The following is a 27,448-nucleotide window of genomic DNA, read 5'->3' as shown; positions in this document are numbered from 1 at the left end:
TAATGACAGCACCCATTTTGTGTGTTTAACAAATTAATCTTACCATAAAAAGTTGATTATAAGAGTAAACATATTAAAAATGAGATGCTGAGTATCTAACCCCAGCACTCAACATTCTGTCTAGCTATGTGGTGAAGATATAATGCATAAAAGACATTTACTATTTAAGATAGTTAACTCTATGTAGCTTCTGTGAAAATCTTACTTCTCTGCCCCACAATCCTCTCTTGGGAGTAGTTCCTGGAAGTTGCTGAACACCCTTTGCTTCTTTTTATTTCAATATTAAATCAATGTCACTGATATCTGTTCAATTTGGGGAATGCAAAGTTGGCCGGACATGGAAGGGAGAACTCACAGCAATCTCTTAAGGAATGAGTCATCAGCTGTGCTTCTGTGAAGCTCCAGCAAGTGTTCTGCTTCTCGAGCTCCTTCTGGGGCACTGCAGCTCTGATTTGCCCCAAGGCAGGATAGAGTTGTTGGAATGTAGTGCTTAGGATCATTCATCGCAAGCCCATATCTTGAACTGAGCCTTTAGCTTCTACTCTACTGCAGGCTATAATGATTACGTATTGATTATTCATGTTAGTTTACCATTAAAATGTGTTGACTCTCATTAGCATTGTCAGGTTAAATTATAGTGTACAACTGCTTGTAACAATAAAGATTTAGTGGATCAGTGGTCATGCCATTTGTTGTAGGTATTACCAGTTTTTAAAGAGATGAACTTCCTCATTTATAACTGTTTATATATATATTCATGTACCGGTCACAAAAGGCGAATATTCTTTTAATGCTGGCTTCTGCTGTAGTTTAGATTTCTAGTGATACACATGTTTTTTTTTTTTACATATAGCAGCTGATTTCAAAACTACTTAGAGCTCATCAATGGAGTGGCTGCTGCTACTTTTTCTCTCCAAAGTTTAATCTTGCAATGGACAGGAAAATATGTATAAACCCCCCTTTGCTGATGAGCTACATGTACTATGGTGATATGTGTGGCGGACATTTCTGAGTATTTGTCAGCAATCTGATCGTAGATGCTTTAGAGGATCTGAACTCCGTGGATTTACTACACCTATGGTATAAAATCATACCTGATGAACTTTTTCATATTAAACATATCTGTTGGAAAAGGGGAATTTCATCATATATCCAAGCTGTTGGGATTTAACACATGGTAGATTTAGTAGTATTTGACAGTAGCCATCTTTTTAATAGAGTTGGAGAATCAGTAATATTTAATAATATTCAATGAGGATGGAATTTTGTTGTTATCTCTGATAACATTTCTTATAAAGACCCTTAGGTAAAACCATGCCCTGTTGAAATCAGGAATTTGGCATTGACTTCACTGCGGCCAGGATTTCACCTTTTTCTTATGGACGTAACAAAAAAAATCATTTTATGTATGGAAAAACGTTACATAAGTCTTGCTCCTGCTCCATGCAAAATTAGTGGCAAAACTCACTTTTAATTTCATGGTTAGGTAGAATTGGGCGTTAGTTGTCAATAACAATCATTTAGTTACTGTACTGTAATACTACTTCTCTCATTATTTCATATTCATATTTCATGCATCTATTGTTCTTATTTAGCGTAGGTTTCCTAAGACAATAGTTCTGTATTAATTATCAGCTGGTAGTTACAAACATATTTGATGTTTAACTTCATATGACATCAGTATTAGTTAATCCTCAGCATGCCTTTAATTATAATATTTATGACTACTCAAAAGTTGACATTTGACCTTAATAGATCTAGGAACAATCATTTAAAGTATTGTTCTATTTCCAATGTAGTTGGTTGTGTTTGGAAACTATTGTGGTTCTACTTTTTAGAGTATAACATATCATTATTGGGTTTCAGCTTTATTGTGTTTCATTGATTAAATAGCAAGCTTCTTGGACTGTCCAGTAAAATGTTTTTTGTTTTTATTTTTTAATACCATTATTAACAGCCCTGCAAACTGAAACTGGAGTTTGAGAGTCAAGATGTATTCTTTGTTGCTAAATCATTATCACTAGAAATAGAATCTGCAAAGACCCACTTCTATCTATGATTATATCAGAGCAACCGCTATTGGTTTAAATTTAGTCCTCAGATATACCCAGGATTACACAGGTGTAAATATGGCCCCAGAGTTTGAAAGAATTGCTATTTAAATTCTATGATGCACAAAACAGAATATAATCCACCTCTTTGACTGCATTGGATGTATTGCTACCACAAGTAAAAGTGGTGAAACCTCTTTTGTCTCAAGGAAGTGAATATGCATAATCGGAAGCAAGGCCCACAATCCTTTCCCTTCTGAAATCAAGGGGAGAACTATTTATTCACTTCAGTGATGCAGGATTGAGCTCGGTGAGCAAATCTGCTGAGCAAGAAGGTGTCCTATCTACTTTTCATAGTCACACCACTCCTAAAGGGAATGTAATGTCAGTTAATGCAATGGATTTTGACTATTTGGGATAACATTTTCAAAAACACCTAAGTCCATTTCCATTGGCTTTCAATTAGATCCTAAGTCACGTCAGTATGTGCTTTTGAAAATTTAACTTTTGGTCTATTATTTTTTTTAAATGTTATGTCTGGGCATACTGCTAAATGTCTGAAGCAGTTTCTGGTATTGAAATATGCATGATATACAAATATATGTTTATATTCAATATTTTGTTTATCTCTTCCAAATTCAGAAATTGAGAAAGGAGGTTGTGGAGACCCAGGAATACCATCATATGGAAAAAGGACTGGCAGTAGTTTTCTGCATGGAGACACACTTACCTTTGAATGTCAGGCAGCTTTTGAACTTGTGGGAGAGAGAATGATCACGTGCCAACAAAATAACCAGTGGTCTGGCAACAAACCCAGCTGTGTTTGTAAGAATTGCTTTGATTTTTCCTTCCTACTAAATGCTTGACCTCAGCCTATTCCTTTTCTTGGCCCTTGCAACTCACGAGCAGGGAAACATTTCAAAAGACCTTGAAGACTTGTTCAGTGATAACTTTACTCGATAGCTTAGGAGGAGCTCATTTACAGGGAACATCACGTAGAGCCATTTTAGATTTCTTTCCCTCATTTTAAATTTAATTGTACCATTTCATACTTTTAATGTAAATGTGAGTTGAATAAAACCCTAATTGAGAGATTGCTAATAGCACATAAGTGTTGAGTAGGATATCATAGCACGTATCTAGTGATTCTGGCAGGGTGAAGTACTCTGCATATATACATCAGTAAAGTCTTTCTTTTTTAACAACTTAATAAAGTTGTATAATAATTTAAGCAATATGCACAGAACATGATAGGTAAGATCAGTGAATGTGATTTTTTTCCCCTTTTAGCCAATAAAAATTATTTATAGTCAAGTTTGCACTTTGGATGGATTTAAATTATGTCAGTTTATATAAATTCAGAAGTAAAATAGAGTAAATTTTTGCAAGTGGGCAGGTAAACTATGCTCTTTACTATTCTTCACCATTTTTAGAAAACAAACAAACATCTTCTTGCAGTTTTACAAGTATAGCACAGGGACTTATCATTTGGGGGCATTTTCAAAAGCACTTTGGAGCACAATTCCCAAAGTTAATGGGGCTTGTGTTGCTAACACTGGTCTACACACAATTTTTGTACAGGTATAACTGTGTTGGTTAGGGGTGAGATTTTTGTTTTACTGAAATAGTAATACCAGTACACTGCTTAGTGCTGTTTTACCACTGTAGCTTATTCCCCATCCCGCCGTATATGAGTAAGCTATGCTGGTATGAACAGATTTATATTGGTGTAACTACTTCCACACTAGGGTCATAAATAAGTAGCCGCTTTTTAAAGCAGAGTTATTTTATGTTTCCTTGTTTATGTGTTTAAAAAAATATAAAATTTATGTTTCAGACAAATAGGTTATTTTAATAATTTAATTATAATTATTGAGGATAGAAAGAAGTGGGTTTTTTGCAATTTTTCCTTGTCAAAAACATGCCTACTTTTAGTAATGGTGAGAGTGATGGTTCACCAAGTATTCGGAAAACATGAAAACTGATGCAAATCTGAGTGTTCGTATTTCACAAACTAGTAATCTGCACAGCTTTCTTTTGTAAAAATAAGATGTATTTAAAATTACAAGCTGTTTTAAAATTGAGATCAGGCTTTTTTTTTTATTTTATTTTTCTAAATCTGCTATATACAGTGGGCCAGGTTTTCACTGTTGGTTCAACAGACCTCCAATTGTGTGCGTACAACTTTGCACATGCCTTCACCCTTTTTTCTCCCCATGATCTTCCACAGGTCAGAGGACATACACAGGAGACAGATTCTATTAGTTGTGCATTCAGTTGATATAATTTGCATGTGCAGTATCCTTTGGAACAAATGGGTTGTGCAGAAGAGTGAGGCAGCCTTTTGAGAATCATTGCATCATTGTGTGTGTGTATATATATATGCGCACAGATACATGCATTTCCACAAAAGCACTTTTCATTTCAATAGTCAGTTTAGCTTAACATTTTAACTCTTGGAAACAACATTTTCATCAAAACAAGTTATTTAAGTCCTATAAGACGAGAGAAAATGTATTATTAAACAGTCAAAACATTAATTTCAATTTGAAACACAGTAAGGTATAGAAAAGGTTCAGCCCCTGTGTGGGGTGCAATGAACCTTCCTCTTACTCTCTGTACTCTCTTCTCAGATACCAACCACAACTCTGAATACCAGGAATTGTTCCTTGTTAGTGGTGTTCATGGTGTAAGCCATCCCAAAAGTATAAGAATGAAACAGAATCATGATTCACTCTTTTTCTCCCACTTGCACCAGCTACCAGAGTTGGCCAATAGTATAGGTGAGCATATATTGCCTCCTTTTTAGAGGTGGATTAGTCCATGTCTGCACTACCCCTTATGCCGGTAAAATTTATATCACTCAGGGGTGTGAAAAAGCAACCCCCTGAGCGACAGAAGTTTTGCCGGCATCAGTGGTAGTGTGCATAGCACTGTTAGCAGGAGAATGTCTCCCACCAACATAGCTACCGCTGCTCATTGAGGTGGTTTTATTATGTCGATGGGAGAGTTGAGGTGGTTTTATTTTGTTGACGGGAGGCTACGCGAACGATCTTACAGCGGCACAGCTGTATTTGTAGAGTAGACATGGCCTTAGTGGGCATTCTTCTTTGGAACCTTTTAGACTACCACCTCATGCAAGTGGAGACTTGCACTATCTGCAACATGAGCTTATGCCTTACTGGCACAAATTGGCTCCGCATGTCATTTTTGATTGTCACATGAGTGTTCACTCCATTACTACTCTCAAACCAGCCGACATACTTTTAGGCACATTCACTTAGCTCACAACACTATTGTTTTGTATTCTTTTTAAATGATTTCTGTTTGTGCTTCTAGCAATAAATAACTTGAAAGCTCTGATAGTGTCATGTAGCCACATGTGAGGAACTAAAAAAATCATAAATGCATAAGAAGGCTGATATGCTAAACCATGGAAGTAGTCGGACATTATTAAACATGATCACATTACGAGCTCCAGCTAGCAGGAGTCACGATTTGTTAGCCCAATCTTCAAAACAATCCATTTTCCACGGAAAAAAAAAAGTAAAAAGAAATATGTTTTGCATTATTGCTAAATATTATGTTGAGAGTCTATTATTGTCTCTTTTAGTCTCATGCTTCTTCAACTTCACTACACCATCTGGAATTATTCTTTCACCAAACTACCCTGAGGAATATGGGAACAACATGAACTGTGTATGGTTGATTATTTCGGAGCCAGGAAGCAGGATTCATCTAATTTTCAATGATTTTGATGTGGAGCCTCAGTTTGACTACCTTACAGTGAAGGATGATGGGATTTCTGATTTACCAGCTCTTGGCACTTTTTCTGGCAATGAGGTCCCTTCCCAGCTGGCTAGCAGTGGGCACATCGTAAGACTTGAATTTCAGTCAGATCACTCTACCACGGGAAGAGGCTTTAATGTCACTTATACAAGTAAGCACCTGTTCGTCTAGTTTGGTATTAAATAAAACATTTTAATTAAATCTTTTTTTTGGTCACAATAATACAAAGATGAATTAAGAATGTCTGTGTTTAGACTAACAGATAATTAAATTTCCCAAGGAAAACCACTGTATGTGTGAGTTTAAGATATGTGAGGTCTTAGTCTTTAATGTAAATTGCAAAAATTATAGTACCTATATAACATGCATACACCCTTACTATCTTTCACTGAAGATTTACTATTTTCAGTTAGTTTTCCAACATTCTATGTAATCTCTGATGTTTGTTTACTCTTACTATATATACAGCTCAGAACCAATAACTCTTAATTTGAAAAACACTGAAAATAAGAAACGAGTATGATGTGTGTGTAAAAATGTATAATTGAATCTGTTACTTGGTAACCCCTCCTTCATATATCTATTGAAGTGCCTCAGTATAAGGTGCTCTTTTTTGAGATTTCTGATAACAGATGCTGTCTTTAAAGTAACCCTGCAATACTTGCAACAAACTACTGGCCCTTTTGGAAGTTTCGGGTGAGGCAAGGATAGAGTAGGCATGGAGACTGTCTTCTTACTCCAAGAAATGTTCCACTTAGGTTGGAGGTAAATTGACAGTAAGGCTTGTTCTCCTTCAGCCTGTGATTTTTTTCTGTCCTCTGGATAAATCAGTCTACAAGGCTTTCAATGTGGTGCCTTGTCAAGTACAAAATACACATTTTAAAAAATCCCACCTATCTTAAGTGTACTTTGTGTTAATGTAAGTAGATTTAATGTAGAATTTTTTGATGTCAGTCTTGCACAAGTAATCTGGGGCTTTTGTTCTGATTTTTTTTTTAATCAGCCTTTGGTCAGAATGAGTGCCACGATCCTGGAATTCCCATAAATGGAAGACGTTTTGGAGACAGATTCCTTCTGGGAAGTTCTGTTTCTTTCCATTGTGATGATGGCTTTGTTAAAACCCAAGGCTCTGAGTCCATAACCTGCATTATGCAGGATGGAAATGTTGTGTGGAGCTCCACTGTCCCACGCTGTGAAGGTAAGGGACACAATTCTTCTTTTACAGCTACTGTCTTATATTTTACATCTTACATACAAATAACTATTTTATTTTTTATTTCCTTTTCACATTTCGAACATAATCAAGACTGTTTTGCTTTTGTTTATCCATTTGTTTTTTTCTACAATAGTTTCAGAGAATAGAGAACAGTATGTAATATCACAAGACAATATACACATCTTTCTAAGAATAGAGTATCACTTTAAAACTTTTAGTTGTAAATGTATTGACGTTTTGACCACCACCTTTGTCTATTAGCTGTGAGTTATGGCTAGTGAAAGGGTATGGTAATTTAGATACATATGGCATATAATGGAATGGTAGTAGCTGCCCTATAGTTTAGACTGAAGCTAAGTTGCACAAGTCCATGGGGCCGGATGCGTTGCATCCGAGAGTGCTAAAGGAATTGATGGATGTGATTGCAGAGCCATTGGCCATTATCTTTGAAAACTCATGGCAATCCGGGGAAGTCCCGAAATACTGGAAAAAGGCTAATGTAGTGCCAATCTTTAAAAAAGGGAAGAAGGAGGATCCTGGGAACTACAGGCCAGTCAGCCTCACCTCAGTCCCTGGAAAAATCATGGAGCAGGTCCTCAAGGAATCAATTCTGAAGCACTTAGATGAGAGGAAAGTGATCAGGAACAATCAGCATAGATTCACCAAGGGAAAGTCATGCCTGACTAATCTAATTGCCTTCTATGATGAGATAACTGGTTCTGTGGATGAAGGAAAAGCAGTGGACATGTTATTCCTTGACTTTAGCAAAGCTTTTGACACGGTCTCCCACAGTATTCTTGTCAGTAAGTTAAAGAAGTATGGGCTGGATGGATGCACTACAAGGTGGGTAGAAAGTTGGCTAGATTGTTGGGCTCAACGGGTAGTGATCAATGGCTCCATGTCTAGTTGGCAGCCGGTATCTAGCGGAGTGCACCAAGGGTCGGTCCTGGGGCTGGTTTTGTTCAATATCTTCATTAATGATCTGGAGGATGGTGTGGATTGCACCCTCAGCAAGCTTGCAGATGACACTAAACTGGGAGGAGAGGTAGATACGGTGGCAGGTAGGGATAGGATACAGAGGGCCCTAGACAAATTGGAGGATTGGGCCAAAAGAAATCTGATGAGGTTCAACAAGGACAAGTGCAGAGTCCTGCACTTAGGATGGAAGAATCCAATACACCGCTACAGACTAGGGACTGAATGGCTAGGCAGCAGTTCTGCAGAGAAGGACCTAGGGGTAACAGTGGACGAGAAGCTGGATATGAGTCAACAGTGTGCCCTTGTTGCCAAGAAGGCCAATGGCATTTTGGACTGTATAAGTAGGGGCATTGCCAGCAGATCGAGGGACGTGATCTTTCCCCTCTATTCGACATTGGTGAGGCCTCATCTGGAGTAGTGTGTCCAGTTTTGGGCCCCACACTACAAGAAGGATGTGGAAAAATTGGAAAGAGTCCAGCGAAGGGCAACAAAAATGATTAGGGGCCTGGAACAAATGACTTATGAGGAGAGGCTGAGGGAACTGGGATTGTTTAGTCTACGGAAGAGAAGAATGAGGGGGGATTTGATAGCTGCTTTTAACTGCCTGAAAGGTGGATCCAAAGAGGATGGATCTAGACTATTCTCAGTGATAGCAGATGACAGGACAAGGAGTAATGGTCTCAAGTTGCAGTGGGGGAGATTTAGGTTGGATATTAGGAAAAACTTTTTCACTCGGAGGGTGGTGAAACACTGGAATGCGTTACGTAGGGAGGTGGTGGAATCCCCTTCCTTAGAAGTTTTTAAGGTCAGGCTTGACAAAGCCCTGGCTGGGATGATTTAGTTGGGGATTGGTCCTGCTCTGGGCAGGGGGTTGGACTAGATGACCTCCAAAGGTCCCTTCCAACTCTGATATTCTATGATTCTAACTTCCTATTATAAGCCTGATTTGTAAATTCTACCTATAACTTCCCCAAAACAAACATATACCCCTGAAATTTTGAATGTTACATGTCGTCACGGTGCAGGTTCCTTCATTTTTACCAAAATTCCAAGAAAAAATACATTTTTAAAATTCTGGTACTTTGAAAATATATGTGTAAGAGAAGAAAGAGAGAGAATGGGTGTGAAAAATTCCTAAATGCTCATTATGTCTCCAAAATTACTTGGCTTGAAAATTCCAACTTTGTTTTCTTAGCCTTGCCTAGGAAAAGATATTAATTAGATCAGATATACAGAATACTATCTCACTGTGCTGTGCCAAATATAATATAGAAATATAATGGTCATAATAGGCCAAATCCATTATTTGCTAATGGCTAAGTGGCAGAGCATTACACAAACTTAAGCCAAGAAGTAAGTAACCATTTTTCTTATGTGAACTTTATGGTCAAGAAGTTGCATGTCCTCTGACCTCAGATAGTTCCAGATTCTCACTGAGATAATATATTTTTGTAAATATAGAGCTAGACCTTCATGGTGTAGATCGTCGTGGAGCTACACTGATTTACACCAACTCAGTATCTGTCCCATATTTCTGTCAGTATTTTAGTTGTGCAAGAATTCATTTCTTGAAAGATAGTGTGCATTTTTAAGATATTTAGAGATACTGAAAAAGCTGGCAGCAGTTTGATAAGATGTGTTAGATGGGAGCTTAAGTGCTGCACTAGCAAGATTCCTAATCTTAACAGGGCCATGTAATCAATTGCTCAATGGAGCAGTTTTTGCCTAGAGCAAGAACAGTCTATTCCAAGGGGGTTTCTTCGTCAAACAAAGTTTTCTGGTTTTTAAATTCTATACACATAATTGGTTCAGGATTCAATATCCTCTTTGTAAAACTACATTAGAAACTTTTCATAGGTGCACAAGCAAAGGAACCATGTTGAGAGCACAGGGAAAGTATTAGCAGGGAGAAACAAATACTGAAATGATTGTCTTTAAGGAAATACATCTGAAGAGTTTTATCCTTCTCCCACTGAAGCTTGTAGACATTTGTCATTGATTTCAATAGGAACAGGATTAGGGTCTTATTTCATCAATCTAAAAGACTAATAGTTTTTCAGTAAGTGCAGTTCTTTGAACTTAAAATAAAAATGTCATTTATTTAAAAGCTATTTCTTAGTATAGAGATTTCTTTTTCCTTCGGGCAAAAGGTTTCTCTTTTCTGATGGTAGTTATAAACCAAGTGTCCATTGCTTTAGGGTAGTTTGGAGATAATTTGGTCTGATTGTGCATGCCCATGACTTGATTGAGCTACTCTGTTATGTTCTGCTTTTAAGCACATTTAGCAATCATTGTAACAAGTGATGTGTGAAAAGTTCTTCTGCACAGGATAACACTTTATCTGGTGCAGATCAACAAAGTTTTAATAAGACTAAATTGATTTTTTAAAAATAATAAAGGATAAATTGCACTTTTTGTCAGCTTTAAGGGACTAGTAGCATTCTGCTAGCTAATATTTTATCCATTAGCCTGAATCTGTACTTATTCAAACTAATGTAACTCAGCGAAAAACTGTACTGAGATCAGTAAAACTATACTAGCATAAATCTTGAGTAAAATCAGAATAATCCCTAGCGAGTTCAATTTCTGTTACAAACAATATAGTAAAGATATGACCATTACTTCACTTGTCATAGCTTCAGATTATTATTAATTTGTATATGGCATTATTAGTGTTCCTGGCACTGTTTTAAGAGCCTGAAGACTTGGAGTAAGATTTTGCACAGTGCAGCACAGAACTCTCAGTCAAGAGGCAGGTGGAGCTAAGGTGCCTTTAAGACATCTGTAATACCCTCCAAATCCTGAGCAGTGCCTTGGCCCTTGGTGTAACATAACCAGCCCTGGGATAGCATATCTAAATTAAGGCAGCCTATCCCCTGATTCCTATGGGCTTCAGTGCTACTTGGAATCTCCCCAGAGTGGTGTGCTGTGGTCCACTCTTGATAAGCTTCTCTTTTCTCCAGCCTTACCCCTGATACACACTCTACAGCACGCCTTGGGAGGGGTTCATGGAAGACCTTACAGCTTCTTCCTCAGTTCCGGTGCTGGAGCATATCTCTCCTGTCTGGATCTGGGGTTTTTTAGAGCCCTGTTACACTGCTTTTAGACCTTTTTATAAGATCTTTAAGACAAGCAGTTCCATTGAGTTCAATTATTACTCACCCAATAAGGTACTACTCAGTATGAACAAAGGTGGCAGAATCAGTCCCATAAATTGTGAGTTACATGAAGCAGGGTCCTTGTTCTTTTATCTGTGTACCATTCCACACAAATCTATGGTGCATAGTCGAACAAAATAACTATTTATGAAGTAATGTACTACTCAACCTACTACTCAGAAAAGTTTGCAGAATCAAGTCCTAAATGAGCTCTGACAAGACATGATGTTGGGAGTTACGCCATTCAGAGGGAGGGGTGTGGGCTCTTTAAATAAAAAATAAGTAAGAAGGATTACTTTTGTCATATAGTGCATGTAATTTGTTCTTGCTTTTCACATTTTCTTAAGAGTTAACTGAACACTGTGTGTGTGTGTGATTTATCAGCCCATTTAACTGTAATTTATAGGTATATATTTCACTACATATATATGCTTTTGTTTCCCAGCACCATGTGGTGGACATTTGACAGGATCGAATGGGGTTATCTTGCCACCAGGATGGCCAGGATATTACAAGGACTCGCTAAATTGTGAATGGGTGATTGAAGCAAGACCAGGACATTCTATTAAGATCACCTTTGACAGGTGAGAACAACAGAGAAGTCAAACAACAAGACCTATCTCAACACAAACACAGCACCCACTTGTTGAAAGCAAAAGGAAAGGAGTGGGGGATATGGAACACTGCATTAGCTGCTCCTAGTTGAAATCTCTGATTCTGTGCTCTGTGTCACAGTTTAAGAATTGGGAACTTTCAATAGACACACAGACATGCACTGTACCAAATTCTGCTCTCATTTGTGCCAATGTAAATCTCCTGAAATCAAACAAGTAGCACTGAATTTACAATGGTACAAGCAAGAGCAGAATCTTATTCAGTGCCTCTACATAGGTGACTTTGAAAGTACAATTAGCAACTGACTGAGCTACTCCAACTTTACACCAGCATTACTGAGAGAAAAATTTGGTCCCCGTTCCTCGAAGGTTCAAGTTGTAAATCACTATTTTTGGTATAGGCACTCTTCTTTTTTAATGGTAAGGTTTAATTTAGTTTAGTTTAGTTTAAATAATGGGTCAGTCTTCCTGGCAGTTTTACAATTAAATACCTGTAATTCTTCACATAGTTTCTTTAAAACTGTTATGCTTTTGGAAGTTAATGATACCATAACTGAGTCTGTTTCCTGTCAAGGTTCTTACTCTTTGCACCTAACACAAGTGCTATAATAACTACTGAACCCCAAGAAGGGTAACAAAACATATGTTGCTTGTTTGTTTAGCCTTTCCTGCCCAAACAGAACAAGACTCAGATGGAAAACCTCAGTACTTCTTAAAAAATAATCTTGCCATAGTGATAGCATCTAAGATTCATAAAATATCGCATAGATTAATAAGATCAGTATCTAACAAGGGAAAAGTATTAATTTATAGGTAATTTAAGTATTTTCTCTAGATTTGGAAAATAAAGGATTTTATATTTTACTGTATGTCTTACAATCCACACCTTCAGTTAACAAAATAAAATTTTCTAGCCCTTCTGACAGTGAGAACAGCATTTGATATGTAAATTAGCTCACTGGTAGTTTTGATGTTGCTAGATCAAATGCACCTTAGCAGCTCAAAGTACACTGAAATACTCCAGAGGTAGAAGCAAAGGATTGGACACTCCAACATACTGTTTACTTCTGCAAGGGCAATGAAAAATCATTGGCTGATTATATGTTCAGAATGACTTGGCCTAGAAATTCTGATTTGATTTTCATTCCAAATATTAGTGAAGGATAAAGAGTTCCCTCCAGGATGCCATCCTCTGGAGGGGCTAGGCACGATATAGCAAATCAAAACCAGAAGAAGCTATGATGCAGGGAATTTGAATACACCAACAACCTCAGCAGAACAAGCTGACACAGAACTTACCCAGCCTCATCTTGACTGGCTTCCCAAATGCACAAGTGTTAGTATGTTGCAACACAGATAGATACATGTATAAATGAGTGATTCAGAATAGAATAATAGACCAGTCCCACTGATCAGCCAAATGAAAATCAAAACAACATAAATGATATTGGAGAGAGGCTTTATTTGAGTAGCTGGTATTGTGTCATATAGCTTCTCTCTCTCTCTCTGATCCCCAGTAGGAAGAAAAGAATATCCTTGCATGGGGTGTTGTGATAAGAAAAATAACAGTTGGTCTTCATTTTGAATATTGTGCTTTGGTAAAGATGGGATAAATCTTTTTTTCCATTTTTTCTGTCCACCAGCTTTTTCAGATTCAGCTATTAAATGGCTTAGTGTGATGGGTGGCAGGCAGATCATTTTGCTGTGCCCGCTGGTGCATTGCTAATTATTTATCCCACAGTTCTTATGCTGCAGTAACCTGAGACACTTAAATTTTCCCACAGTTCATTGGGAAATAATCTATCTATCCTTCTGTGACAATGGCTTTTCTGGTGTCTATGGGCCTTCTTTTGTTGAAGAAGAGATAACACCTCTCATGGTAAATTTGGTATTTCACAAAAATAACGAGGAGTCCTTGTGGCACCTTAGAGACTAACAAATTTATTTGGGCATAAGCTTTCGTGGGTTAGAACCCACTTCATCGGATGCAGGGAGTGAAAATACAGGAGCAGGTATACATATATGAAAGGATGGGGGTTGCTTTACCAAGTGTGAGGTCAGTCGAACGAGATAAATCAATTAACAGCAGGATACCAAGGGAGGAAATATAACTTTTGAAGTGGTAAGAGAGTGTCCCATTACAGAGAGTTGACAAGAAGGTGTGAGTAACAGTAGGGAGAAATTAGTATTGGGGAAATTAAGTTTAGGTTTTGTAATGACCCAACCACTCCCAGTCTCTATTCAGGCCTAATCTGATGGTATCCAGTTTGCAAATTAATTCCAGTTGGTAATGCTTGTCTCCAGAATGTGGGGTTTACAGTTTTAGAGCAAACACTTTTAAAGTTACAGAGCAAACATTTAAATATGACCTTAAAACATAGGGTACAGATGTTATAAGAAAGATTAATGCCTGCAGCATCCTGCAAATATTTCATAAAGTTGAAACACTAAACATATTCTTGTAACTCTAATATCTGTTTTAACAATGCTAACACACAGGTGACTTGTTTCCAGCTATGTATCTGTCTGTGTTCAGTGAAGCCTATGGGCCTGGGCATGAGCTGGCACTTGGTCTGTCATCACCACAGGGGTAAATTGTGGGAAGGCACTGCCAGACTGTCAGCACTTGAGCATGCATCCTCACTGCAAAGTGAGTGGGTTACCAGACCAAATTAAAGCATCACCTGGGTTTTAGCATCCAGCTCCAGACATGTCAGATAGCCTCGGTTGAAAACACCACTGAACTTGGATTAAAGGGTTTTGTGTAGGGGGGCAGGGATAGACGAATGGCAACACCTGAGTAGAAGACCAAGTTAACTCTGCAGTAAAGACAACCCCTCAGAGGCTCAGGACAGTCATTTACTTACCTTTGTGACAGTTAGGAGAACACAGAGATTCCTTTAATTCTGAATGAGTTTGTTTCTCTTTTTATGGGCTGCTGAAAAGTAAGAAATATAAACGGAGTGGTAAGAGAAAACTAAGTAAGACCTAAATATCCTTTGCCTGTTGCTGATTTTGTTGTGTGAGGGATCATTTTTAATGGATTCATATTAATAGATATATAAAGTATAATGGGTCTGACTGGGAAGTTTGTTCTTGTTATACCATCATTACCTACAAAACATAACTCTTTCTTTCATTTTGAAGGAAGAGTCCAACATAATTTTTGGTTACTTGTTAAATTAAAGCAATTTACAAAAAGAGTATTATTCTCATTTGCTGGGTTGACACAATTCCACACATTGTCTATTTTCAGTCCTCTGTAACAAAAAAGATTTCAGTTTTCTTTCTCCCTGGCCCACCAATGATGTGTCTCTCATTTTGTTAAGACAGTTGGAGGATATTTGCTTTCAAAAACCATGTTTTTTTGTACAGGGACCAAGATTTCTTGCCCCCAGAGATTAAACCAATCAGCTCCATAGGAGAGTTACGTAAAATGTCAGTTATAGGACATTTTTCATACCTGGTCACAAAATATAATTCTTACAAAAGGACAGAAGTCTTTTTCTACATGAATGCTCTCAAACTCTTTGAAGATGTATTTGGAGTTGAAACTGTGATATGCAAACTGGTGTACAAGGTTCAGGTTTCCTAGTTCATAAGGCTAACTGATATAACTACCACAGTTGAGAAAAGTGTTTCCTGTACAGCATGTCTGCCAATGCTGAAGCTAGAGATAGGACTAACCTGTGTTCATTTAGTACAGGAATGACTAACAGAGAATGATTGCACACTTAGCCACCCTTCATGAATCTGAACTCAGTATGCTTAGAAGCAGTGTGGTCTACTGGATATGACACTAGACTGGAACATAACAGACTTAGATTCTATAGTTAGTTAGGACCTGCTGTGTGATCTGGGGCAAATCACTTTGCAGACAGACAAAGATTTGAAGGGGCAAAAAGACACAGAAAATGTAAAGTGATTTGCCTCAGATTGCCCAATAGGTCAGAACTGAGGGAAGAAAGGACGAGAAAGGAAGAAGAAAAAACCTGACTCTTCCTTTGTTTTAATTATTTTGATGTATCTGTAGACATTCTGAATTATATATTACTTGAAATTCTTGGTCACAGTTACATTAGAGTTCTAACATTTTCTGAAAGTTACCCTGTTACTCTGTTTATACACTAATTTGATTTATTTCTTTTCAGATTTCAGACGGAAGTTAATTATGATACTTTGGAAGTAAGAGATGGGCCAGCAAACTCATCACCGTTAATTGGAGAATACCATGGTACACAAGCACCACAGTTCCTTATTAGTACTGGCAATTACATGTATCTGCTGTTCACTACAGACAATAGTCGTTCCAGCGTTGGCTTTCTAATTCACTATGAGAGTAAGTCTGAGATTTCTCTGACAGATTTTTATTCAAAGATATTAAAACATAATAGGAAAAATTATATACAAATAAATTATCATAAATATGTTTGCCTAAGATCAAATAATGTTTACCCCATATCTTAATTAGGAACAGATTCTGAAACCTATAATCATGTTGAAAATGTTTACTCCATGTCATGGAGTAAGGTGCTAAACATCAAGAATAAAGTGTCTGAATCTGGCCCTGAGAATATAAACTCTTTGAGACAGGGATAGTCTCTTCATTTTATGTGTGATATATAAGGACTGTCTCTAGCACAATAGGGCCATGATCCCTGATTGGACCCTCTAAGCAATACCACAATGCAAATATATAAATGATCTCTTCTGTGAATCCCACAAATATCTATAATGATGTGATTTTTAGGGACTGTCTATAGAACTTTGTACATGGAGGTGCTCAGCATCTCTGAAAGTCAGGCTAATTTTAATGTAAGAGTCTAATTTTAGGCACCTAGGTTTGAAAAATGCTGTCCTGTGTAGATAGTTACATACATGTAATTATATTATGAAATCATATTAATATTTACATACATGCAGTGTATTTACACATCTGTATTTTGTATGTATGTAGGCCAACACTTTCTAACCTAAAAATGACAGGGCAGATGGAGATTATGTGCCTGTAATGCAAAGTTTTATTCACACACCTGAAATCAATTGAATGCTTAGGCAGTAAGATTGTATCTAGGATGAGAATATCAAAATCTGTTCAATATAATAATAATTAACAATCTTTACACTAAACATGGAACAGGACTGAAGTACTGGAAAAGCCTGACTATTCATGGGATAAGACAATAATAAAATTTCTGTCTCCTCGTAATGGCAGTTCAGCTTCTGTGGCACTTTTTGTAGGAGCAGAGGTTTGTCCTGATATCCTCAGCCAAAATGTCCCCTCTTCTATTCTTGAGCACTATGCTGTGTTCCAGTTGACTTCAGTACTCCACTCCAGAGAGGATTCTATTTCTTAGGGCTCATCTTCATGGCACAGTCCGGAGTGTGCTCATCTTCATGGCACAGAGGGGTGTGATTTGTAGAGCTCTCTAAAGTGTTGTGCTTTAAGTGCCCCATGTAGAATAGGACTACGTTAAGGTGAACTAGGTGTTGTCAGATGCTACCGGTGTGGTGTTCTGCTCGTGTTCGGTGATGATAACAGTCTGCTGCATGCGTGTTCCCTCTATATGCTGCCCCAGCTCTGCTCAGATAGCTAACACAGCAGACCCTGAGAGAACCCCAATGACCACAGACTCTAGTAAGGTACGAAGGCACATGGGTCAAGTTTATTGTCAAAGAGAAACACAGTCTCTAGCTCCCCAATTCATATAACTACTTATATACGGTTTAATGCTAGTACCTATGTGCTCCCTGTCAATGGACTCAGCTCAGTCAGTGGCGGGACTTTCCACTGCCCCCCTAGGCCAGACAAAGACACCGCCCCAGGGATGCATTCTTATACACAGGTACAAACAAGTTACGTAGTGCTCCTGATGTATTGAGGTGCAACCCCTTTACGTAACAATGAACCACCCTTCTACGCAATAAGGTGCCGCCTCTCACCTTGTACATGTTGTTTCGAACAAAACAACTCTATCCATCATACTAGCCTTTTTCCCCTGTCCTTGTTATCTATATGGACAGTATAAGAACATTCTTGTACCATTTGTATATAGCTCTGGTATCCAATACACTTTAGATATAGGTTTGTGCAAGATCAGCCCTTTCCTTACCAGCTTCTATAAGCAGGGCCTGCCTCTGGCTCACAGCTTAACTTTGCTTTTTGTTAGCCCAGTCTTGACCATTACTTTAGCTCAGGCCTTAGGCCTCATACCGGGCCTCTGATACCAAGGGTTTATGTTTCATGGCCTCCTCTTACTACACTAGGTACCTTTTAGTTTGCACCAGCAGGGTCTACACCGGGCAGTTAAAGTCAACACTCGCATAGTCTGGTCTGCAGTGCCATATAGACAAGCCCTAAAGTACTCTGTGTGTGTGTGTGTGTGTGTGTGTGTAAATGTGTAGTATTTTCATCAATCAGTATTGTCTAGAAACCTCTCTGTAATCTATAGGAAATCCAGTGCCACAGTGTGTCAGGGTAGTATGCCGTAGTGTACTTTTCATAGCTCCATCCATACCGACGAGGTGCTTCCGAACACTCATTTCTGATTCAGGCATGGAGGTGAGTGAGTTTGAAACTAGTGGCAGTGCTTGAGTGGGTCATGGTATTTAAAAGGGAAGCAATAGCACCAGATTTCTGGAGGCATGTTGGAGACAAAGAACGGTAGGCGGGTGTTTTTTTATGGAGGGAATCAAGTTGGAATGATGAGTGGGAAAGGGGAGAGGAAGCAGCTACAGCTGCTTGCCAGACAATGAAGGACAAAGGAGTTTGAGCTGAATGACAGTCTGCAGAATTTGGCTATTGGTGTTAAGAGACTTGAGATCAGGCTGTTATGAAGATCAGAGTTGAAGAGATCCAATAGCTCTGCAAACTCTTTCAATTTTAGGTCCTGAAGTGCCAACAGTAGCACTTGAAAAACCAAGAAGTTATCTAAGGAATTCTATGTAGACAAGTTCTGGTATCAAAATGAATCTGCCTTCAATAAAGTAAAATACTATTTCTATTTATTTGTTAGAACAACTTCTGCAAAGCATTTAAAACCACATTGGCTCTCTGTGTGGGGAGTGTTTTAGCTGGAGAAGAAACATTTAATTTAGAAGGTTATAAAACATACACATTAGCATTTCTATATTTTTTTCTGTACGTCTCTACAGCATAAATATGACTCTTCCTGCATCATCTACAATAACGATTTTATCTCTGTTCCAGAATTAGACTGGAAACACTAATGCCCATTCTAGCATTTTAGTCATTCTTTCATGTTGTCGATTGTTTGGTCTTTTTCTCTTTCTACACAGGAAGTGCAGTACTGCAACAGTGCTGAGGCTCACTGTATTCTGATATAGGTTCAGTGCCTGGTATATGCCTAGGTAATAATGAAATACTTTGGTTTAGCAAAAATATACCAAATCTCATTAATGTTGAATTAATCTAAGTTAGATATAAGCAAGGGGGAAGTCACAGTGGTTTGCTCTTTTTATGACAATATCTTTCCAGTGATCTACATTAAGTTCATAGGTTTAGGTAGAAAAGTGGCATTATGCATATTGTATTTTTATTGTTACACAGAAAGCTTTTGAAGAATAGTATTTCTTGTGGGTGGGTGGGGGATGTATAGCTGTACAAAGGCAATATCTGGAGTTTATAAAGCACTGGTTTTCAATAGGTCTGCAAAGTATTAAATCAATTTCTATTACAGTTGTCATTCTTTAAAATATTCATCATGGGTTAATGCAAATTTTGAACTGTAGTTGCACTTTTTTCTGAACTTAGAATAAGAAATACTACAAATGTTGTAATAGACTGAACTACTGTAATAAATGGCCAGCTTTTAATAAGAATATGACAACCCCCAGCATACAATCTGGGGTAGAAGCTTCACCGTTTTTTCTGTTACATCCATCACTACTGTAGTTCACTTCTTTGTCACCTCATAATTAGATTAAAGTAATATGCTGTATGAGGGACTACCTTAAATTCTTTCAGAAACTAAAGCTTGTGTAAAATGCAGCAACCTGCTTGTTGCCAGCTTTTTGAGTATTTCACCATAAGCATATTAAAACAAAAGGAGTACTTGTGGCACTTAGAGACTAACCAATTTATTTGAGCATAAGCTTTCGTGAGCCGTGGCGAATACAGACTAACACGGCTGTTACTCTGAAACCTGTCATATTAAAACAGTGCTTCTTGGTTTCCAGTAGCTATCTATGGATTTCCAGATGGAATGGAATGTGTTTAAAGTGTTGCTATTGACCTTAAAAGCCCTAAATGGCTTTGGATCTACCTACCTGAGGGCTTGGGAAAACTATGACAATTTCATACTGTTTCGTACCCCACGTGGGCTTTGTTATTCTGGATTTAGAATGCCTTTTTTTAATTTAGTTTATGGAAGGTTTTTTTTGTTTTGGGGGGGCTTTTAAAAATCTTATTCTGGAATAGGGGTGTCTTCATGAGATGTTACATTGGCATAAATACATTGATGTAACTATAATAGTATAACTATATTGGTATGACTGGTAAAACTCTCCCTTACAGACAAGCCCTGTGAGATTTCTTCTTGGCCCTGCCATGTTGTGCAGGTGTGATCTGCAGTATGCTTAGCTTCAGTGTCTCTCAATATAAAAGAGAGAGCACTTCTGAGGAGGGGAACAGGGGTAGTGCACTCAATAAGGGCCCTTTCCTTGGAATATGCTTTCCTTCTTGACTTGAAATAGCTTGACTCCATTGACTTGCAGAATCATGGTGGAAGGCCCATATTTTTAAGAAGGCAGCTGCAGAACTAAACACAGCTTGAGATGTTTTATAGAGGAAAAGTAAGGGACTTCTTTCATTGTATTCAAGTTGCAAAGTTATTTGATTATTGTAATTTGTGAGATTGGTATTGTTTTTTCCTTCCATATTAAAATATATTTATTGATTGTATTTTTTAACCATGTCAGAAGTTCACATAGGTGTGTCTCTTTAAAAAAAAATCAAAACAAATACATAATTAAGAAATAAAGTTTGGGACCTACTCTATCCTGGATCATTTCATAACTTTGAGCATCTTTATTATTAATGTGAATACTCTATTCTTTTTTTTCAGTTATAAACAAATGAATTATTGATCACAGATAGCATCAGTTTTTCAAAGCTGTTTCTTGAATTAGTCTGTAAAAATTGTCACAGTGAAATATTAGTGCACAGGAATCCAGGAAGCTGGTCTAGGTATTTTGTGAATACAAAATGATATAGGGCTAATCAATGAGCCTAGTCTTCTTTTATATACAATTCCTATAGATAGCATTTAAACAAAAATGTTCTTTTGATATCAAAAGCAGCAGAACTCCAACTTGCAAAGTTTTTCATATATGCTCCTTTTAAGCACAGATTCAATTAATAAATGAAGAATTTTTTCTTCCTTTAAAGGTGAACTGCAAACAAAACAGGTTTGCTTTTTAGTTGTATAAAGTATCTATGAACACTTATTTTTCCTTCTCCCATAGCTATCTAATCTATATAGGTAACGAGATAGATATCTATAAAACTTCAGAAATATCAGGAATATCAAACCTATATTCCTTGATTTGCTGGAAGACCAAATACCTGGAGTGAGACTTTCTCAGCCCAGCATGTTAAATCTTTCAGACAGAATTTTTTTCTCCTAATAATTTGCCAGGCATTTGAGTTAAGCATGCATTAACAAAAATAAGCAAAAAACAGTTTTAAAAAGTTTGACTAAAACTCCCTTCCCGTCTCACTTGTCCATGTGCCACTCTTAGTATATTTGATGTGATAATGCCACCAGCTGTCCATATTTTTCAGAGCAGGACTCCCACTGGTGAACATTATCAGGTCACAGAGTAGCATCCGTGTTTGTCTGTATCCACAAAAAGAAAAGGAGTACTTGTGGCACCTTAGAGACTAACAAATTTATTTTAGCATAAGCTTTTGTGAGCTACAGCTCACTTCATCAGATGCATGAGGTCAATAGATGTGTGCAGGAGGCAAAGTATGAGGAGAGAAGAAAGAAGCATAGGTTTAGGGGCTGGTTGATAATTCATGTCAGCAGTTTGCAGTCAGAAATGCCAGCCATCTATCCAAAGAACTACAGATTATGGCTCAGCAGCAGATCTGGGGAGAGGTAGGGAACAGGCTTACAGATCAGGGGTCCCTTATACCTGGCCTATATCGATTCCTCATGACAATCAGGGGCTCACTGGATTGCCTATATGAGGCATGGAGCCAGAGAAGTACAGTAGAAGAACTGGACCATGGCATACACAGAATATTTGTCAGCTTTTCTTGATGTAAGTTAAAAAGGGTATGGCAAAGGAGGACAATATTTTTTTCCTATTTAATTGTAATATTTCAAAAGTGGTTTGGGTCCAGGGTATCACAATAACAGATGTGTCATATTCTGAGTTCCTGCCAACTGCTGCAGAAAAGTGTCCAAGCTAAATTTAAAAACAAAACAAAAATATTAATTGTTTTTCTTCTGGAAACGTTAATAAGTATTTTATCCAGAAATGTCATGGAAAATTCAGTTGTTTTCTAAACAATATTTGTAGTAAATGTGAAGAAAGAACTCAATCATTAAACTGTGAAATTTAGGGATCTTAATACTGCTTAAGTGAAAATTTAAATGCGACCTTTAGTAAATTTCTACTGATGCCACCATAAGATTAATTTAAGTATAATATAAACAGAACAAAGCCTTAAATAAAAATCTGAGTCTTTAAGACTGAATATATCAAAAACTACTTCAGATCTGTAGATAATTCATTAGCTCCATATCTTTAATATCTGCAATCTGTCTTTTGTCGTCATTTATTAATACGTCTTATGGAAAATTAATGGTTTGTATTCATCATCCTGATTGCCTTAGAGTAGAAATTTGCAGAGAGATTTCCTCCTGCTCAGTTATGTTGTTTTTTTCAGAAACATACACTCCTATACATTCCCTGGTGTGTTAAAATATACTTGAAACATGGGACATAGAAGTCATATTTTGATTATGCATACAAACAATAATTAATAATAATACATCTCATATTATCACATGTAGCAAATGTTCTGGCTGATCCATCAGAAATTTCTTTAAGGAAAACAATATTTCCATGACTGAGTAGGAAATGAAAGTGTTTGTAGCACTCACATTCTAATTAGGACAAAATATAGCTCAAATAAGGATACTCCCTTTCTGACTATCAGACTACATAACTGTGGCTAATCTTTGCAGAAAATCTTCAGTAGGTCCCCTTGAAAATCTAGCATAATTAGCATTATGACTTCCCTTAAATCAAATGAAATATTCTTGGGAATAAAAACTATGAGGACATCTTTTTATTCATGATAGCAAATGAACAACATTTACAAAAATTACAAATTTGAGAGGGTGACAAACATCATTAACATCCTTCAGATACCCTACGGTCAGTTTCAGAAATGGTAACTTAGAACTAAAAAGCTCCTTATTTCCTTTTAATTTATAGAAGAGATAATTCTTGTGGACAATCCAGATACAGGGCCAGATTTTCAGCTATGGTGGTGGAGTACACAGCACAAATCTGGGGAGGCAAGTAAAGTAGCATAAATTCCACCTTCATACTTTCCCAGTCTTGGAGCCATTGCAGGGCTGGGGAAGGGGGACGGGGGGGGAGGTACCATGATACAGTCACTGCATTTCTGGGGGGAGAGAGCAGCTCCCCACCACCACCACTCCAAGGTGGGTAGGTGGGGCCATTGGGGCAGAATCAGGGAGGGTTGTAGTGTGCCTAGGGCCGCAGATTGACTTAATCTGGCCCAGAATGTAAAGATTCATTGATTGTTGGTTCCTCTAAATTCCCATATGACGTGAAAGTGGTTGTTATTAACATGACATGATCACACAACAGTATAACCTCAAAGATACAAACACCAGAGTTACGGACTTACCAGTCAACTGGACACAATGTGGACCCAGAACTAATCAATCAGGGAGCAGGGAGACAAAATAAATCACCCCCCCCAAAAAACCCCGGCAAATACTGTACTGCCTCGGGGCTCAGGGCTTCAGCTAAGAGTGGAGGGAGGGGTTTGGGCTGTAGCCACGGGGGCGGAGGAGAAGGGGTCAGGGCTCTGGGCAGAGGCTTGGGGCTTCTGACCCTCAGGAGCACTGGGGCTCAGGTCTTTAGACCCGGGGGAGCGCTGGGGCTTGGGGCTTCAGCCCGCGGCTCAGTTCCTGGCTTCAGCCCCGCAGAGACTCAGGGCTGTAGCTACAGGGGGGAGCGCTGGTTTCAGCCACAGTACTCCCCACATAGCTAAACCCCTGAGCCACAGCGCTCCCCGCAACTGAAACCTGGAGCGGAGCCATGGGGAGTCCTGAGCGGCCCCAGCTGGGAACGGAGCTGTGGGGCGAAGCCCTGAGTCTTGGTGCCCCCCAACACACACACATACCCAGTGAGGCTGAAACCAGGAGCGGAGCTGTGGGACTGAAGCCCCGAGCCCCCATTCCAGAGCCCCACTGCTCCAAGGATCAGAAGCTGACTCCCATCTGCTGCGGCTGCAGCCCCAACCCCCTCATGGCTGAAGTTTGTAACATCTTGTTCAGAGTTACATACAGCCTTCATTTCCGAGGTGTCAGTAACTCTGAGGTTCTGGTTTCAGAGTAGCAGCCGTGTTAGTCTATATTAACAAAAAGAAAAGGAGTACTTGTGGCACCTTAGAGACTAACAAATTTATTTGAGCATAAGCTTTCGTGAGCTACAGCTCACTTCATGGGATGCAATGAAGGTTCTGCTGTATTATCATATCCTTATTATAGTTAAACCCTGAGTATCCAGTTCCCTATTATTAAACATGTAGGATTATCTGAAAATTGGATACAGTTTGTCCTGTGAATCCAAAATATATATCACAACTAATTGTATTCATCAAAAAATCAGTTATCTAAATATTTTGCAAAAAGAAAAGGAGTACTTGTGGCACCTTAGAGACTAACCAATTCATTTGAGCATAAGCTTTCGTGAGCTACAGCTCACTTCATCAGATGCATCCGATGAAATGAGCTATAGCTCACGAAAGCTCATGCTCAAATAAATTGGTTAGTCTCTAAGGTGCCACAAGTAATCCTTTTCTTTTTGCGAATACAGACTAACACGGCTGTTACTCTGAAACCTAAATATTTTGGATACTGCCCCAGATATTTCAATAATTGGAGTTTGTCAGCATGTAATTTCACAATAGTAACAATTAAATGATTAAGAGATTGAATGTAAACAAAATATTTCTGATAGAGCTAATATGGAAAATAATGTAAGGTGAGTCCATGTTAGGATTCCCCTAGCTTTTATTACTTATATAATAAATTGTTTTTTATGCCCAGTGTAAATAGACATCAGTGAAAAATTTCAGATCTGCAGATCTTCCCTCAAAGACTTAGAGAGTTACAAATTTGTAGAGTTTCTTCAAGAGGTTTTCCATTTTTGTGTGTGCTTGTTTCTTTTATTATTTATCTAATTCTGCTCTTGTGATTTAATACCAGATATTGTAAAGAACAAGTTTAATATAAGGTAAATAGATCAAGGTCACATGGGAAGGGCATTATTAGGAAGATTTTCTTTGTGCTGTGACTATTTTTAGGAAAAATAATGGACTTCAGTCTCCAAGACTGTCATCCCATGACATTTCTGGAGTATTAAATTCACTAAAAACAGATAGCAAACAAACAAAGTTCACTCTAATACACACACTCACACTGGTTTAATAAGTTCAGTGTGTAATATTAAAGTGCCTTTGCATGCTGCCTTCATATGATAACAACAAATTCCTGTTTTCACTTTAAAGCTCAAATAATTAAACCCGTTACTAAAATAATTAATTTTAGTTCCAAGTAATTAAAGAATGTTTAATTGAATCAATGATGAAGAATCTCTGCAGCCAACACTACAAAAAAGTTGAGAAATATGTCTAAATGCCAGTATCAACACAGCTCTTCAGAACTCAGTCTTTGGTATGGTATCATTTTAAAGGTCACTGTCTGTGTTTTGCTGTAATACTAAGCATTAACTAAAATCCCATATGTTTTAGGGGAGATACTGGTGTTTCAACAGACATCAGCATTTTTTGCGAAATGGAAACTAAGTTACAAATGTTAATATCTGGGAAGCTAAAAAGATATTGTGCTTTTAAAAACCTACACAAGAGAGGGAATTATTTTATGGATAATCAAGATCCCCATATTCAGAGTTTAAATGGATCCTTTTAAAAATACTTATGAATAGCTTGCTATTTCTCTTCTTGCACCTCTTCGGATACATCTGTATCTTTGTCCATTCCTCTTCCTGCTTTTGCTTTTTGTCCTTCACCAAAGATAGTCTTTTAGAAAGAAAGCACAATTCACTTAAGTTAGCCATCTCATTATAAAATCCTAGTGGAGACAAGACACAGAGTAATTTTACCTCAGTGTGGCTAGTGGAGATAAACCCTGGACATTTCCCCCCGCCCCCCTCCCCCACACACTTTCTCCTGTTTTTATCTCAAGGTAGTACACTGAGATTAAATAACCTCTTCTTTGTCTCCATTAGGATTTTACAGCAAAATAGTTATTTCAAATTAGTTATCTTGTTGTAAAAACAGTTTTTACGAGTGAAGTCCAGTGGCCCTTTTGTAACACAAAAGGAAGCCTAGTTGAATTCAGATAGCAGCCTTATTCCATCAACATAAAGGATCAAGTGTGTTCTTAATGACACATCCGTTTCTAATGCACTCATGTTGTACCACGAGCCTGTAAGTATTCCATTCATTTTATTTCACACTGGACTGGGTAGATCTTAGTCAATGTTTACCTCATATGTGTTGACTTTCTTTTCCTCCCCAAAATCCAACTCAAATATGATTTAATGCAATAGGTGTTTGTTTAATATTGTTACCACTACAGTATTTGCTGTAATTTGAGATTATGGGTGAAATCGAGAGCTCAAAGAAGGCAATGGGAGTTTGCCAGGATTTCACCCAAGAGTATAATATCCAGCAGTAACTTAGCTTGCTAAAACTACAAAACCATTTGAGTTCATGTGGAAATGTGTTTTTTGGTTGTTAGAATTATATATATAATGAATGGGGTTTCTAATATGTTCACAGTCAAATGTTAAATATATAGAGATAGTTAAACTACTCTTTTCAGAACTTGAATCCACAGTGCATTGCTCTGATACCAGTGTCTAATAAAATATAGTTTATTCTTATAGTATTTCAAATGGGATTGATAACACTGATTATTATTAAAGTTGCCCAAACACTTGCCATTATAAGACCATTTGCAGTTGTTCATGACTTCACGAAACTTCAACAATTTGGGCTGAAATTTTAAATGCTGTGTGTCAGCCTACAACTCTTTTTTGGAAAATTTCAGCCAAACTGATTCAGCTGTTTGTAAGAGGCAGGGATGTGATGGGCAAGTAGACTAGGAACCAGTGGAGAGAGAAGGCTGGAAGTTGTTGGGCAAGAAGACTGGGGTTGGTAACTGGGGGATGGCGAGACTGAACTGGGACCCTATGAGGGAAATAGGGGACTGGGAGCCATGGGGCTGGGTGGGGTCAAGAACACTGAGGTCAGACAAGGATCCGGGGAAGAGAGGAGACTGAGACTGGTTGGACAAGGAGACTGGGACAAGTTGCTGT

The 27,448-nt window shown here is 37.9% G+C and overlaps 1 protein-coding gene across 2 annotated transcripts in view; it reads left to right on the top strand.

Moving 5' to 3' along the window:
- CSMD1 (CUB and Sushi multiple domains 1) overlaps window positions 1–27,448 on the top strand; it is a 1,991,107-nt gene that overhangs the window by 1,481,133 nt on the left and 482,526 nt on the right. For both annotated transcript variants that reach the window (XM_048845330.2, XM_048845329.2), the window contains exons 13-17: window positions 2,694–2,876; window positions 5,665–5,991; window positions 6,844–7,038; window positions 11,638–11,776; window positions 15,958–16,145. In XM_048845330.2, the coding sequence (XP_048701287.2) occupies window positions 2,694–2,876; window positions 5,665–5,991; window positions 6,844–7,038; window positions 11,638–11,776; window positions 15,958–16,145 (1,032 nt within the window). The remainder of the gene's footprint in view (window positions 1–2,693; window positions 2,877–5,664; window positions 5,992–6,843; window positions 7,039–11,637; window positions 11,777–15,957; window positions 16,146–27,448) is intronic.

This window comes from Caretta caretta, chromosome 3 (genome assembly GCF_965140235.1).
Source record: "Caretta caretta isolate rCarCar2 chromosome 3, rCarCar1.hap1, whole genome shotgun sequence".
NCBI classification, from domain to species: domain Eukaryota; kingdom Metazoa; phylum Chordata; order Testudines; family Cheloniidae; genus Caretta; species Caretta caretta.
The sequence above is the reverse complement of the archived record's forward strand: the minus strand, read 5'-3'. Positions and strand labels throughout refer to the sequence as shown.